Source organism: Synchiropus splendidus, chromosome 6 (assembly GCF_027744825.2).
Source record: "Synchiropus splendidus isolate RoL2022-P1 chromosome 6, RoL_Sspl_1.0, whole genome shotgun sequence".
Lineage (NCBI taxonomy): Eukaryota > Metazoa > Chordata > Actinopteri > Syngnathiformes > Callionymidae > Synchiropus > Synchiropus splendidus.
The window spans coordinates 18,691,173-18,707,700 of NC_071339.1; the positions used below are offsets into that span (position 1 = coordinate 18,691,173).

At 43.9% G+C, this 16,528-nt stretch overlaps 1 protein-coding gene across 2 annotated transcripts in view; it reads left to right on the plus strand.

Moving 5' to 3' along the window:
• Window positions 1-16,528, plus strand: part of col2a1b (collagen, type II, alpha 1b) — a 32,752-nt gene extending 16,224 nt beyond the window's left edge. For both annotated transcript variants that reach the window (XM_053867098.1, XM_053867099.1), the window contains 29 exons: window positions 6-59; window positions 1,263-1,361; window positions 1,462-1,515; window positions 1,749-1,802; window positions 2,070-2,123; window positions 2,275-2,328; window positions 2,398-2,442; window positions 2,512-2,610; window positions 4,865-4,972; window positions 5,052-5,105; window positions 5,449-5,502; window positions 5,573-5,626; window positions 5,799-5,852; window positions 6,715-6,822; window positions 6,890-6,943; window positions 7,020-7,073; window positions 7,468-7,629; window positions 8,516-8,623; window positions 9,028-9,135; window positions 9,295-9,348; window positions 9,650-9,757; window positions 11,578-11,631; window positions 11,796-11,903; window positions 11,970-12,023; window positions 12,095-12,202; window positions 12,280-12,568; window positions 12,658-12,845; window positions 13,807-14,049; window positions 15,332-16,528. In XM_053867098.1, coding sequence (XP_053723073.1) covers window positions 6-59; window positions 1,263-1,361; window positions 1,462-1,515; window positions 1,749-1,802; window positions 2,070-2,123; window positions 2,275-2,328; window positions 2,398-2,442; window positions 2,512-2,610; window positions 4,865-4,972; window positions 5,052-5,105; window positions 5,449-5,502; window positions 5,573-5,626; window positions 5,799-5,852; window positions 6,715-6,822; window positions 6,890-6,943; window positions 7,020-7,073; window positions 7,468-7,629; window positions 8,516-8,623; window positions 9,028-9,135; window positions 9,295-9,348; window positions 9,650-9,757; window positions 11,578-11,631; window positions 11,796-11,903; window positions 11,970-12,023; window positions 12,095-12,202; window positions 12,280-12,568; window positions 12,658-12,845; window positions 13,807-14,049; window positions 15,332-15,478 — 2,784 coding nt within the window. In that variant the 3' untranslated portion in view covers window positions 15,479-16,528. The remainder of the gene's footprint in view (window positions 1-5; window positions 60-1,262; window positions 1,362-1,461; window positions 1,516-1,748; window positions 1,803-2,069; window positions 2,124-2,274; window positions 2,329-2,397; window positions 2,443-2,511; window positions 2,611-4,864; window positions 4,973-5,051; window positions 5,106-5,448; window positions 5,503-5,572; window positions 5,627-5,798; window positions 5,853-6,714; window positions 6,823-6,889; window positions 6,944-7,019; window positions 7,074-7,467; window positions 7,630-8,515; window positions 8,624-9,027; window positions 9,136-9,294; window positions 9,349-9,649; window positions 9,758-11,577; window positions 11,632-11,795; window positions 11,904-11,969; window positions 12,024-12,094; window positions 12,203-12,279; window positions 12,569-12,657; window positions 12,846-13,806; window positions 14,050-15,331) is intronic.

Sequence of the window (16,528 nt, forward strand, 5' to 3'; positions counted from 1 at the left end):
AACAGGGACTCACTGGACGTCCAGGTGATGCCGGTCCCCAAGGAAAAGTTGGACCCTCTGTGAGTGCACTTTTTAGCACCGTGGCTGGAGAGGAAATGAAGTTGTTGTGAGCTGAATACTTGATAAGAACAATAGCATGTCAAACAAGACAAAAGCAAAACAAAACTAAAGACAATGACCGGATTTACTGCATTTAATCACTCTGCTTTTACAAAATGGGCCTTATATTAATGCAAGGCTTTGCATGAGCACATGTCTTGTGTTTCAGCCTGATTATATTTGGGTCCACGTCTGAAGTAGGAAATCAGTAATGTGTTTATAACTGTATGGTGCCAAGCTGTCCATTTACTGATCACCACTCAGGCTTTCGATGGCTCGCTCATCACACAGAGTACACTAGCACAAAAATAAGGATCCAAGATGGCCGTCTCCTCCAACGATATGTTGCCAAAGAAGGTCATCTGGCCAGCACTCAGAACAGAGACGTTGCTTCTCTGCGTAAGAAGAAGACTGAGAGGAGTTTAAGATTCATTCTCCCGCTCCTCCAGTCAAGGGTGCAAGGGCTGAAAGACCAGACCCATGTTGGATGAGAAGATTATTCTAGTCAGGAATGTCTTCATCAATGGCTCAGCTGGCAGGTGAAAGGGCAAATCTGCAAATTAGTTGTGAGATTAATGGACAAAAGTTTAATGATGAGGTGAAATCCAAAGCCTGTGATCAGGAAGACTCTCACACTTTTTGTCCATATTGCCTTTGATCCTGCAGAAGAAAGCCCTTATAATATTGTTATAGTTTGAGTCTATTTTAAATCTATGTTCAAGATCTTAAAAGTACGGAAGAGGATTAGGGCCAGTGAAGAAAAAAAAATCTTTTTTTTCTCAGAATTCTGACTTTAAAGTGACAAACAAGTCAGAATTTTGAGAAAAAAAAGTCTCATTTTTTTAGATTAAAGTAAGAAGACTTTAATCTCAGAAGTCAGAATTCTGACTTTAAAGTGAGAATTCTGACTTTAAAAAACTGAGAATTTTGAGAAAAAAGAGAGAATTCTGAGAAAAAAGTCAGAATTCTCACTTTAAAGTAGAAAACAGAATTATTATTTTTTTTTCTTCACTGGCCCTAATCCTCTTCCGTATAAAAGTGTTACTAAATCAAGAAGGAATTGATTTACTGAATAGAACTGTTTGAACAATATCATTCGGTTGATGGTGTTGTGTTGATTTAGATTTCCATCTAGATGTATGAGAAGATCCTTTTTTGTTCAGGGAGCTGCTGGTGAGGACGGTCGCCCCGGCCCACCTGGCCCTCAGGGAGCCCGTGGACAGCCCGGGGTCATGGGATTCCCCGGGCCCAAGGGTGCTACTGTAAGTCACATGTAAACACTATGAAACATGGAGGATCATGAATTGAGATTTGAAGTGTAACATTCCCTTATTTTACCATGACCATGAATTTGTGTTTCAGGGCGAGCCTGGCAAAGCTGGCGAGAAAGGGTTGCTCGGAGCTCCTGGTCTGAGAGTAAGTTGCTCAGCTTTTCCACTCTGCATAATTAATGATGTCCATTATAGCATCCTGCAGCATCCATCATCGACTGAAGTTCAGTATTCTATTTTATACGACTCTGAAGCTCATTCAAAATTAAAAACCTATTCGACATAACTATTAAAAATTGGAATTAAAAGGCAAAATATAAGGTTTATGTTCAGATGGCTTTACTTTCTGTTCATCACCTTCTTCCTCCTCCTTCTCAGGGTCTGGCTGGCAAAGATGGAGAAACCGGTGCAGCTGGTCCCCCTGGCCCCGCCGTGAGTAGCGCCAGCGTCCACTCACAGTGCACGGCTTTAGCGCAGATAGAATCTACTCTCATTCTCAAACTAGAAATGGGTTTTTATATCGGTCTCCCCGATCTTCTTGATGATGGCGTCGCCCAGGAAAGAAAAGTGAAAATTGTTAGATGGCATCTTTTAGTTCTGGACTTTGAGTCTGTGTGTGTCCTGGTACTCAAACAGGCTTTGAATCCAAGTCTATATTGAGAGTGTGAATCACAGACCTGAGACTGATCTGTGTTTCAGGGTCCTGCCGGTGAGAGAGGCGAGCAAGGACAGCCTGGACCGTCCGGATTCCAGGTGATTTTCCCTTTCACTGACAAGAGATATTCCCAGAGAGAGAGAGAAAAGTTTCCGTCACAGTAGAGACTGTGGTGGAAGAGTAATAATAAAGTGTTTGAATTCCATGTGCCCTGATCTTGAACAGCTAGCTAAGCTATTTTTCATTTAGGGTCTACCTGGACCTCCTGGCCCCCCTGGTGAAGGAGGCAAGCCCGGTGATCAGGTGAGCGCCTTGTTGTTCGAGAAACCTCTCACAAGAGAATGACATATGACATCTCATTGTCTTTTTTAGGGAGTACCTGGAGAGGGAGGAGCCGCTGGTGCCACCGGACCAAGAGTTAGGAAATGTCCTTTGATTCTAACCTCAGTTCTGAGTGTCGATGAATTGACTGACACTTCTGTTTAGGGAGAGCGTGGTTTCCCTGGTGAAAGAGGAGCTGCAGGTCCACAAGGTCTGCAGGGAGCCAGAGGTTTACCTGGTACTCCTGGAACTGACGGACCCAAGGTCAGTGTGTAGCCTAACGTGTGTGCAATTTGGTGGCAAACTTAGCCACATGGCCTGCCTGTGTGAGTGTGGCATTATCTGTCTATATGTGCTTTGCACTGGACTAGTGGCCAGTCCAGGGTGCCCCAGAATAGACACACCCACCCACCCACCCACAAGCCTTCGACCATGGTTATGCTGTTGAATATTACTTAATGATGGAGATTGTGGAGAGCAAACTGTGGCACACAGCTTGAGCCTTCTGTCCTGGAGAAACCAAACTGCATGCTGAGTTCCGCTAGACTAGTTTATCAGATGGAAAATAAGCCAGCCAAAATGATAATCCATTAAGAAGCCAAAAGTTCTCACTCACTCAACTGTCCGAAATAAGAAAAATTATTAAAGAATTAATGTTCAAAATTGAAGGCTGTAGTGTAACCCCCAAGCACTGGAATCGTGTGTGTCGTGAAATAATGGTCAGGTTCGGATTGTAGCAGAAATATGGCACTTTTAATTTGTTTTTATCATCCACAAAAATAGTAGTTAAATGACTCTACACAACTGAGAGTGTGCTGACTGTTTAATATGCTGCTCACAGCAGTGCCTGCACTTTATCCCATCACACTTACTCATGATCATATTTGATACGCTTGCCTTTGTCTCAGGAAGGATTAGTTTGAGTTAAGGAAGGGAACGTTACAAGAGCGCATCACTATTTTAATAATCTCAGGGGATTCATCAGCGCTTAGTAGCAAATGTATTTTATGAATCTGAATAATCCAGTCTCATTGAGAAACGACTGAAGAAGGTTGTGAAGATTATTAGCAGTGTTTTATAACAGAAACTATCCTGCAGTTCTCAAAGTTTACAAGGCAGTTTCATTGAAGTGCTTAAATGCAGCCCATTAAATGTGAAAAGTGAAAAATACAATTTGAAAAGTGTTATTTGTTTATTACATGACAAACATTCAGTGAGAGAAATGTGTATTACACGCATCTTACTGTCACTATAATGGTTCAGATTAGCATTCTGATAATCCCTGCCTTCAGAGTGAGAGGCCTTGTCCTTCGGTGGCTAACACCATGTGAAGACTGTTTCTCCTGCTTCCTCTGCTATGAATCACACACATGTTTAAAAAGTAGAACCGTATCATTCCTTAACCGTAATAAACCGAGTTCCATTTAGCGGCATCCGTTTGCGGAAATAGTCATTCAAAAATTGAAATGAGATGCTTCCATCCTCAAAGGGCCGGTTTTCTTTTCCAATATCTCTCCGTGCTTCTTATCAAGCATCAGCAATTTGCAGCCATTGCGGTAATTTGTCACAAACGGATTGTAGCTGGGGGGAAGCTCAAAGCTCTTTCCCACTTTTGGTTGGTTATCTGGTTTTAATCCGAGCTCATGGACCCAGTGTTCCGGCAAGGTGAAACAGGAGCTGGAAGGAAAGATCTGGCCCTGATCGATTGATTTCACGGCAGAACAAAAGCTAGAGGAGGTTCAGAGAATACTTGAGGAAGTAAACCTGCTGGACAGCTCTTAACGGTAGTTTCTGCTCTGACTATGCAGGCTGGACAACGGTCGCCATTTAAAAAAGTTAAACACATTCACGTAAAATAATTCTGATACAGTACTGGCTACAGAGAAGTCCTGAGATTAAAGTTCATCCAGGGGTATTAGCAGTTTATTAGTTAGAGTCCACATCCAGAGGAACCAGCTGAGGTGGCTCGGGCATCTGATCCTGGGGAGGTGTTCCGGGCATGTCCTACCGGGAGGAGACCCCGGGGAAGACCCAGGACTCGCTAGAGAGAATATGTCTCCGGTCTGGCCTGGGAACGCCTCGGGATCCCCCGGGAAGAGCTGGAGGAGGTTTATGCGGATCGGGAAGTTTGGGCCTCCTTGCTCCGAATGCTGCCTCCGCGACCCGACCCCGGATAAACGGCAGAAGAAGGTGAAAGTAGTTAGAGTCCAGACTGTAGCGACTGAAGAGACAGAGTAACTTGTCCTGGACTGGTGTCGGCACTGGTCATAGAGCTGGGTTCTGGTGGCACATCTAAGGGTGTGGGTCTTAGTGAAGATGAATCTCCTTCTCTTGTTCAGAACTTTTTGACTGGATATTCACTCTCTTGTTTGCAATTGAAAATGATGTGTGTAAAATATTTTTCATCGAGAATGAGCCAACAGCAAACACATTGTATGACCATCAACGATTTTAAACATTAATTCAGTTTAATATGGAGTGAAAAAGTTCCTGTCTCATTTTATATTCATCATTCCAGGGAGCTATCGGACCTGCTGGTGCCGGAGGAGCTCAGGGTCCGCCTGGTTTGCAGGGCATGCCCGGAGAGAGAGGTGCGTCAGGTATTCCAGGACCCAAAGGAGACCGGGTGAGTTTGAAAAACTGGTCGTCTGGAAATTTCAGTTGTCCGGGGCCATATTTTCACCTTTATTAAATTTCTGTTTTAGGGTGATATTGGAGAGAAAGGACCTGAGGGTGCTCCTGGCAAAGACGGTGGAAGAGTAAGTCATGTGGACCTCATTTGTCTTGACATCAATGTGAATTAGTGGAGGGAATAACATATCATTACAGTTATACATTGTGAGCTGTAATACAACATCTAATCTCTTAATATCTACTTACACCTTTTCCTATGGTCAGTAATTGAAAACACTTTGTTCCTCATGTTCTCAGGCAAATAGTTTTGACTTGATTTTTCCTTTCATTTTTGAGTAAAATGATGTGATTTTAACCGTAATATATCACAGTACATTCATGATACTGTCGTATCATGGGTCTAGCACTCTTGCCAATACTCACCCCGATTGTGAATAGTCTTAACTGAGGGAAGTCTCTGTCCATCAGGGTCTCACTGGTCCCATTGGTCCTCCTGGTCCTTCTGGTCCCAACGGTGAGAAGGTGAGTGGTGAAGTGATTTCTAAATGCTCATCTTTGGACCAAAGCTTCTTCATGACGTATTTTCTTTCAGGGTGAATCTGGTCCTGCTGGTCCTTCTGGTGCCCCTGGTACCCGCGGTGCTCCTGTAAGTATGACCGACCTTGAAGCCTTCTGATGAGAAAAACTGATGTCACTTCATATTCAAAGGAAAATAATATCGACATTCTGGAAACGTCAATGTACTTTCTGCTGCGCATAACAATAACCACTTACTTCCCTTAAGTCCACATTGATGCATCGATTCCTTCTCTCGACAGGGTGACCGAGGTGAGACCGGACCTCCTGGACCGGCCGGTTTTGCTGGACCTCCTGTAAGTGAATCTCAGTCAATATGAAGAAATATGATCGCAGCACGTACGTGAATCTAGTTTCATATTTCAGTCAGTTGTTTGGCCTTTACTTGTGCATGGTTCGTTCATGTTTGTGATAACATCATTCTATTTCCTTCTTTTATCAAAGAATCTGTGGATATTTATCATTTATTTCTTGTCATCCAAACATGTGATGAAGTCCCCCTGACTAATTCATTAAAATGCTCTTAAAGCCGGCTGACAAACTTGTTTTTAATAAGCTACATCACCTGATATTCATCAATGTTTTGGACTCAGCATGTATTGGCTGCCGTGTGATGAATTGTATCAGTAGAACAGTAAAAAGCCACAGATACAGAATCCAGCCTGACAGCTTATCAATGTTGTGACAAAAGACTTCTCATCTGCTCACAACAGAGGGTTTTATTGGACTCTTAAGTAGATGTCGTTCCTTTGTGCAAGTAGTCTTTAGCCGCCTAAAGTTTCATTTCACTAGCAGAATATCAGCATCACATAAATCCATAGGAGAGTTGAAAAATATGAAAGCTCATCTCAAGGTCCAAAGTATAAAATACATTCATTGGTACAGCAATATATTTTTTCGTCCCCTAGGCATCGCTCCACTATTTAAGAAACACTGACTTAGATCAACAACTGGATTTTTAACAAAAATGTTGAAATGCAAAATGTGAGTTGAGTCACAATGTGATGCGCTTAAATAATAAGGAAGATTACCGTACTAAAATCCATGTGAAATATTGGGCAACAGTATCATATTTGTGCGATCTTTCAAGATTTTAAAGATCAAAGTTTACTTTTCTTGATCTCTAGTAATAAAGTCATCCTCATATGTGATTTACAGGGAGCTGATGGTCAACCAGGAATCAAGGGAGAGCAGGGAGAGTCTGGGCAGAAGGGAGACGCTGGTGCCCCAGGACCACAAGGACCATCTGGTGCTCCTGGACCTGCTGTGAGTGTCTTACTTTGTCTCTATCTTTCTAACCACCACTGATCCATTTTTGACTTGTATGTTGCAGGGTCCCACAGGTGTTTCTGGACCTAAAGGAGCACGTGGTGCTCAGGGACCTCCCGTAAGTCACCTTCACATCGCAGCATCCTTGTTCTCCCTTCTCACTTGTCGTTCTAATTGTACTTTTTGAATTTCAGGGAGCCACTGGTTTCCCTGGAGCTGCTGGCAGAGTCGGACCCCCGGGTCCCAATGTAAGTTGCAATATCTAAAAGCTGAAGTATTTGAGCGACATTTTCTTTGTACTTTGCATCTAAGTTGCACTGAATAATGTATTGTCTGATGGAGTATTTAAACTGTAGTAGTGTTATCTGTGCAGTACTGGCCAATATAATCAGATGGTCTCACTGCAGATAAAGTAACACATCAGCTTGAATTGGAACAGCTAACAGTGCCAAGCATTGAAATACAAAGACACCGACCTTGGCGTCGGCGACAAAAGGGAAAACATCTATCTGAAATTTTTATTATTTCAGTCAAAGCAAGCTCAATAATAACAGTATTTCATGGTTTAATAAACAATAAACCCAAGAAAAAAGCAAAGCATAAATTTCGCTTTTTAAAACACACTATCCTTCTGTGTACTAGGGTAACCCTGGACCCGCCGGTCCTGCTGGCGCTCCAGGTAAAGACGGACCCAAGGGTGTGAGGGGAGACGGTGGACCCCCAGGACGACAGGGTGACGCTGGGCTGCGCGGTCCAGCTGGTGCACCTGGAGAGAAGGGAGATGCTGGAGAGGACGGTCCACCTGTGAGTCATTCTTTCAGCGTGTGACTCACTGTTGACAACAAGATAATCGTGTTGTAGCAATGATCCCCCACTCTGGTGAGCAGATGGGTCACTCAACTGTTGTGGATGAAAGCCAGCATGGAATCCTCTTGTTTTCCACATTGGAGTCAACATTATGTGGCTCTGGCAGCCTGCAAAGTCAGTAATGGACATCAGCGGAGCGCAGTCGCTGTTCACGCCCTGAGCTGCCCATCATGAACACTAATGGCAGACCGAGACATATGACAGCACAGAGCTGCAGGAGTCAGTGACATGACCCCAGGCCATATCCAACACCAGTCAAAAACAAATGACAGGTCTGGTTCCGATAATGACATATTACCTGAGGAGCATGCTCAGAGAGGGAGGCTGTTGTTGAGGGGAGACTCCTCTCCACTGTTGGTTACAGTATCACGTCTTAGCATCGTATCAGCGCATCAAAATCTTGACAACGTTGTGTGTCAGCTGTCACCATTGTTCATCAGCAACATGGGTCATGGAGTTTCCCCTGAGCACCAGGGGGTCGGCCTGTGTAATCCATTTTAATCCGCAGTTGAGATGAAGAAAGTGACAAAATGCATCAATCAGGTTTCTTTCAGAAAAACAGCTGCGGCAGCTGTACAAAAAAAGCGACACACAAATCATTCAAATTCACACATGTCCAAGTGTAGCTATATAACACCTCATATCTCTGTTACACTCATCATCATCATCCATCATCCTCTGGTCTCCATTTAACACTGTGGTTTTGTCACATATAAACACTAAAACACATATACAATCTGCATAAACACATGCATCTTCACTTGCACTCCGTCTAATATTTCTCCTCCAACATCCCCACACTTACCTTGCCATCTTTTGTCAGGGTCCCCTTGGTCCTTCTGGTCCACAAGGTTTGGCTGGTCAGCGTGGTATTGTTGGGCTTCCTGGACAGCGTGGCGAGCGCGGTTTCGCTGGTCTTCCTGGACCATCTGTAAGTATAGCCGCTTAATGAACGTTTGAGTCACTTTACTTTCAGAACAAGCAGACTATGATCAAAACTATGATGATGGAATAGATATTTAAGGGACACAGTCATTGCACATGGAAGAAAGACCCTCATTTTTCAGAAAGCACTGGCAGTTCTTTGCTTACTCTGGTATCATGACCACCACATTTAACATAGAATAAAACCTCTTGTAAGCTCAAAAAAGCCAAGCAACATTTGTGTGGTGGAGTCTTCCTATTGTAGGTTTCCTGTGCCAAGAATTGACCTCTTCTCTCAGCTCTTTCTCAAACGATTCTGCTGCTCTAAATGACAAACTCAGCCACTCACACGGCTTGTGTCGTCGTTTTAAGATTTGAATGTTTAAGATTTCAAATTCAATCATTCACTAGGGAGAGCCTGGAAAGCAAGGAGCTGCTGGTGGCCCTGGAGACCGTGGACCACCTGGACCGGTTGGACCTCCTGGACTGACTGGACCTGCTGGAGAGCCAGGAAGAGAGGTCAGAATATCAGAGCAGATCAGAACCTGCATTGTCCGTTCTGCCGTCACATTTTCATCAGTCTTGTTTCACGACCCGGCCTAGAATTTTGCGGGTCGATAGTCAATCTGGGCACACGTCTGGGTGAAGTAGAAAATATTGATAATGTAATTCTGACAGGGCAATCCTGGATCTGATGGACCTCCTGGAAGAGATGGATCTCCTGGAGTCAAGGTGAGCACCGTCTGATGATGAAAAATACAGCTGAGCTTTTTCTCTTCCTGTAATAAAAGAGCCTTGAATCCTCAGGCTTGTTCAGTCCAGTTGAGGGGTTCTTAATGGCTGATGATGTTAATATTGGCAGTGGCTGTAATTATGTTTTTCACTTGTTGTTTAGTCATAATCACGGAGCCATTTGCAGCCTCTGCTGTGATTAGTTTGTGCTTTAAGCACAATAATTACACACTCGTGTTGAGGTCGGACAAACCTAAATTGCTCTCCACTTTTGCATCTAAAATGGGATTTCTCTCAACAGGGTGACCGCGGCAACACCGGCCCCGCCGGAGCTCCCGGTGCTCCGGGTGCTCCCGGTGCTCCTGGTCCTGTTGGGCCCACTGGCAAACAGGGAGACAGAGGTGAAGCCGTAAGTATCACGCCGTCGCCTGTGTGCATCGACGCCATATTTTGGAAATAAGATCGGCGACAAATGGAGAGGAGCAGCACCAGGAGTAGTTGAACAGCAACATGCACATTGGGGCAAACCTCCTGAGGTTTTTCACTCTCTTCAGCTTGACTTGGAAAAGGACAGTCCAGAAAAGTTCCTCCAGTTTTCTGACATTATCAGCTTCAAATGTGTCTCCGTGTGCACTTAGAGAAAGTTCTGTGCCCAGGGAGCAATTTGCCCTCCTGGGTCACTGGCTTTTAATAACTCGCACTTATCGCTGCTCCAGCTAATTAACAGGAAACAGGAAATACTGAGGCTTCTGCTGAATGTAATAGTGGGGAAATAAGCATTAAGAAATATGATGACCACGTTTAATGTATGTCTCCCGTCGGCCCAGTTCGGTCGCTGCGTTGTTTTAGCCATTTTAGCAGGAAGGTTAAGTGAGGTCAAGTGAGCTGTGGCTGGTCAGGTCTTGAATGCGACCGCTGAGGGCAGCAGCGGGGTCAGGAACGCTCAGGAGCACAGGTCCACTGTTCACTGAAAGAAGCCTATATCTTGAACGTACTGGTGTTGTTTGTCTCTACTTTTAACTCAACTCCCGCAGAGCTACACAAATTGTCATTGAATGTATTTTAAGAGAAACAGTTGCGTTATTTAACCTCTTTAAAATGAGTGGTTCCTTCATGCCGTGTATTTCGTCCACAGAAATATCTAGTTGCTTCAGAAAATATATAATGTATGTGTTTTGTGCTGTAACTGACATATGAAATTCTTGAAAATAATAATATAACAAATAAGAAGAATAAAAATTCAGTGTGATCCTGAACGTTTTACTGAAATTCTAGCCAGTCTACATTCTGGAAATCCTTCCTGAATTTATTGGAATCGTGGTTTGCCAGCATTTAATGATGTAAAACTCAAATGAGTCCCATTAAATGAGTCACATCCCAGATGACGATCCAAATAATTTAATAACTGCCATTTATTTTTGTCTCTCAATGAAATGGAAGTAAGACATTAGCGCTCAGAGGAGTGTCTCACTCAGGAGCCACAAAGCCACTGGAGATGATAGTATACACACAGTGCCACAGAAGTACAGTCTAGTTTGTCAACCTCATTACCATTCAATAACCAACCAATTACGTGTAGCTTTTATTCACCTGCTTTTGATGTTCATAGATCTGGTTCAGAGAAGCCCAAATGGAAACAAAATCTATTGGGAAAGTGTGGTGAGACACTGTAGGATTATATGGTTACCAAGGGCAGACTGATCAGACAGAGGGGGAAGATGCCGTAAGCTCCGTCACCTTTAAGATTGTGTCGCGTAAGAGATGGTTTTCCTTCGTATCCCTTTCTTAAGCTCGAATAGGAGCATCTTCTGAAACACCCTTGAAGTGCACCTTGTAAGAGAAGCTTTATTGACCACTGGCACTGGAGAGAATTGTTCATGCCTTCTGAAGACTGGCTCTGCATTTGGGTTAAGGAAGCACTTCCCCCAGCACACTTGTATTAGGAGCTTAGTTGTGTCATCAGTCTGGAAAAACAAGACTTTAATTTGGCTTGTGTTCAGCTAAGTCTTACTGGGCAGTGGAGAATACGTTTGTCAACAAATAAATGACCTGAAATAATATTTAGATCTCATCCCCATGAGTCAAACACATCACTGACATTTTTATTTACATCAGTTTAGCTGATGTCAATGGTTGGTCTGGTTTGGTTTTCACAGTTGAAAGTTCAAAAATGCCATTGAAACTATGTAAATTTAAATCTGATATTTAGCTTTTTGTCCTCTGTTTCAGGGTGCCCAAGGACCTGCTGGAGCTCCTGGACCTGCTGGTGCTAGAGGAATGCCTGTAAGTTGGCACACGATGATTCATTGTTTTTAGAAGTCCTATGTGGGAAACTAGCTCAGCGTGAAATCTTGACACTTCCTCCTGGATTCTGAATGTTCTTCAGACGTCTGGTTCCCTCCCTGGACAAATATGAATAAATGAGATGTTTTCTCTCTCGTGTGCAGGGACCTCAAGGCCCCCGTGGAGACAAGGGTGAAGCTGGAGAGTCTGGTGAGAGAGGACAGAAGGGACACAGAGGCTTCACTGGTCTGCAGGGTCTTCCTGGACCCCCGGTAAGATCTGACCACAAATCTCTCTGTTTAAATCAAGTAACTAAGGAGCACCCTGTGGGGTTTTAGGGTCAAGCTGGAGATCAGGGAGCAACTGGACCTGCTGGACCTTCAGGACAAAGGGTGAGTGAACATTTAATTTGCGGTTACAGTATCCATACGGTGCATGTTTTCAACCCACGTGTCATCCTTAGGGACCACCCGGACCTGTTGGACCTGCTGGAAAAGATGGCACTAACGGACTTCCTGGACCTATTGGACCCCCTGGACCTCGTGGTCGCAGTGGAGAAACTGGACCCTCTGTGAGTGACAGCTATCAAGAGAACTGTCATTTACAAAATAAATGTCACAGAAAGTGACTCAAGTCTGTGTTTGACAGGGTCCTCCTGGAAACCCCGGCCCCCCTGGACCTCCCGGACCCCCCGGCCCTGGCATCGACATGTCTGCGTTTGCCGGTCTCGGTCAGACGGAGAAGTCTGCCGACCCTCTCAGGTACATGAGAGCCGACCAGGCCTCCGGAAACCTCCGCCAGCACGACGCCGAGGTGGACGCCACCCTCAAATCCCTCAACAACCAGATCGAGAACATCCGCAGCCCGGAGGGATCCAAGAAGAACCCGGCCCGCACCTGCCGAGACCTGAAGCTGTGCCACCCTGACTGGAAGAGCGGTGAGTGGGGTGGATCAATCCTCCAGTCAGCACTGGCTCATGCCAAGTTTCATCCAAAACCGATGGGTTTTCCTTCCCTCCGGTCGTAGGCGAGTACTGGATCGATCCCAATCAGGGCTGCACTGTGGATGCGATCAAAGTCTACTGTAACATGGAGACAGGAGAGTCCTGCGTGAACGCCAAACCTTCCAGCATCCCACGCAAGAACTGGTGGTCCAGCAAGAGCAAGGACCGCAAGCACGTCTGGTTCGGCGAGACCATGAACGGAGGATTCCACGTAAGACACGCGCATCCCCAGCCACAGGACGAGTCAGAGCTTAGACGTGTCAAACTCAAGGACTCGGGCCAAATCCACATCATACTAGCAGCACATCATACTAGAAAAGAAAACCTCATTCTGTAGAGCAGGGGCTCTTTTTGATCTCGGGGCCACCTTTTCCAGAACAAATGGGCCCGGGGCTCATTCAAGCAATTGAACTGATTCATTCATCTTGATTTCATTTGAGATCAATAACCATATTTAACATAAACAAACCAAAACCTTGTGAAATGACATGCAGCCATGTGATCAGCGCAAAGATATTTATTAGTCATCGAAAAGACAAACCAGCAGCAGAACCAGGTGCAAGTTATATTTATCAAATGTACTGAAGAAAAAAAGATTTTAAAAAATACACTTGATGCAAATCGTTGAGAAAATTGGAAAAACTTTATAAAATTCTGAATAAAAGAAATATAATAAAAACATGTCTAAATATTATAAAATAAAAATAATATATTTTATTTAAACTCCAAAGAAGATACAAGTGAAGTTAATAAATAAAAGTATCGCCATAAAATGTTATATAAATTAATTTTCAAAACTGCTTCAACAGGTGCTTTCATGAACAGTTTTTACTGTTGGGGTGCCATCACTTTCTTTATCATTCTTTCTTTTCAAGAACTTCTCCGTAGTTGTTAACTATCGCAGATTTGCAGCTGTCAAGTCAATTCACTGACACATTACTGCCACCATACATGTCTAATGTATTAAAACTGAGCGTCTCGCGGCCCTGGTGGCCCAAAAGTCTAAAACAAAAAAACTTCTAGTGGCCCTCTAGGAGGCGCTCGCGGCCCAACCATGGGCCCCGGCCCTATGGTTAGGAATCACTGCTGTAGATGAACCCTCAACTCAAACGGCCAACTCACAGCCAATACTGGAATGTTCTCACTCAAGCACTGATCTTTCTCACATCCAGTTCAGCTACGGCGACGACCTGCTGGCCCCCAACACCGCCGCCATCCAGATGACCTTCCTGAGGCTGCTGTCCACCGAGGCGTCGCAGAACCTCACCTACCACTGTAAGAACAGCGTGGCCTACATGGACGCCAGCACAGGGAACCTGAAGAAGGCCCTGCTGCTGCAGGGATCCAACGACGTGGAGATCAGAGCCGAGGGCAACAGCCGCTTCACGTACAGCGTGATGGAGGACAGATGCACGGTGAGGGCTGCTGCCTTTCATGATCTTTGGCTGCGATAGTCCTCAACTGTACTGCAATGGCTCGACTAAACAGGCAACGCGTATTCGCAACAGCGAGCTGCGTTCATTAGATGGTATTTTTTCTCTCCTTTTTTTTTTGAAGTGAGTCAAAAATGCTACATATTTTCGCTGGAAATATGTCGCTGGAAATATTTTAGTGAATATATTTTCATCGCTCGCCTTCTGCGTTCACTCCAAATGAAAGTCACATTCGTTCCCAGATGAAGTGTGGCAGCTCATGAAATGGTTGGGGATCAAGTTACCTTTTGTGCAAACGTCGCCACCCCGCTGCAGCTGGACATGTTTGCACAATAATCCCACAACTACAATTAAATATTGAAAGATAGCAGCATAATTAACTACCTACTGTGGTGCAGAAGCTGATTTCAGCGTCGAGAGAATGAGAGAAATGAAGCCAGCAAACAGCATCATGAGTAGACGGTCATCTATCTGAGAGTGAATTGAACTTTGTGCAGCACTATGGACACAAATACGTCTCACCAGATTTAGGTACGACATTAGATTGAATTCATATAGTAAGATTTTTTCCTTCAAATTTGGTGCAGTAAACAGTTAGATTGGAGAAAAATAAAAAATAAAGGTTAAAAAAAGAGTGTGAGAAAATGAAAATAGATGCCATCAAAGCCAGATAAAAGCCGTCACTTTGATCTCATTTATGACACTAATTCCTTTTTTTTTTTTTTTTATGTTCTGCTATTCTGATACAGGATTTAATCGACGTTAAATGTTTACAGTCATTTTTTATTATTATTATTTCTATTTTTATTACATTATTTTCACAGGCTTTTCTACAAGACTTTTTTTTCTAATGTTGTTTATTTATTACTCCAACCTTTATTTATTTATTACTCTAACCTTTCAAAAAAAAAATCTTAAAATGGCCAAAATTCAATATGAATTAAAATATGAAGCAAGATAGATATTCAACTCCTTGGTTTCCTCCCACTGTCACGATATACAGGTTTATTGGCGACTGTGGAGGCGAGTGAGACATTATTTATACATGCACAAGACCTTCACTTTACACTCAGCAACCAGCCATATCATTATGACTTCCTTCCTTCCATGTGAAGTCACTGCTCTGCAGTGGTCAGTACATCTTTTTAGAAAGAGTCAATGCACCTCCACCTCTGCAATTATACTAAAGAAGCTTTTATTAACCTAGTCGCGAGCGTCTGTTGCGTCTCTGTCTTTCAACTCTTTTGTTTCTCTCCTGGCACAGAAACACACAGGTCAGTGGGGCAAGACAGTGATCGAGTACAGGTCACAGAAGACCTCTCGTCTGCCCATCGTGGACATCGCTCCCATGGATATCGGCGGAGCAGACCAGGAGTTCGGAGTCGACGTCGGTCCAGTGTGCTTCTTGTAGAGAAGGGATTTAAAGAAAGACCAGAGAATCTTTTTCAAAATCATTTAAAAAAAAGAGGAGCCCACAAGAGAGAAAAAAAACAAGACACTTTTTTTCCAAACTGGACTATTTTTAAAAAAATAAAAAGTGCTTTTCCAAATTGAACTCTGTAGGATAACTGCACTGAATGGCATTGTCATCTGTCATCTGTGATTCATCCCGCTTCCCCTCTTTCATCTCACCCCCCACCCCACCCTCCCATGGACCCATCCATCCTCCTCATTTCGGGTGAAACCTCCCACGTTGAAAAGGAAGTGGAAACACAGCAGGGAAAAGAGACAGAGAGAGAGAGAGAATGTTATTTATTTATTGTCTAGGTTTCGGGTGCCAGGCGTGGTAGGACTGACTTTGTTGCTGACCAATAAAGAGCCCACTCACACATCTATTTTTTTAAACTTCTTTTCCCCTGCTTTGGACCCCCGTCACTCCCTGAGCATCCTTCCAGCTAAACCAAAAACGATCCAGCTTTGTAGAGTGTGTATCGACTTGTGTATTTTGAATAAACTTCATGGTGCTATAGTAACAAGCAGATACTTGTACGTAGTGAGATCTGTTAGATGTTTAACTCTCGGAGTTCACCAGCCTCTATTGATCCTCAAGAATGATTCAATTTGGAACCAATAGTTCTTCACCCCTTAAAACTACCTCAAAAGACGACGACACGGCCCGGTGTTTCTCCACCCGACGTTCGATTCGAAGCCAATATCAAAAACCACCAACCAGTTTTGAAAGCCCAGTCTTTGCAGCCCACTTTTGCTGTGACCCCTGGCCCCGCCACCCCCCTCCCAAACCCCGCCCTTCTTCCTCCCGTCTCCTCACACAGCACCTGCCCTCTGCGCTGGTGCAAATCCCCTGCTCCCAGCCCAGAAGGTTGAATTGTGTGAGGCTGTGTATATTTTTTATTATTAATAATAGTATTATTATTGATAATAATAGCATTATTATATTAATATTATGATCATGACTTGTTTTTGTTACGTTTTAATTAATGTAAATTGGAAATAAAAGACA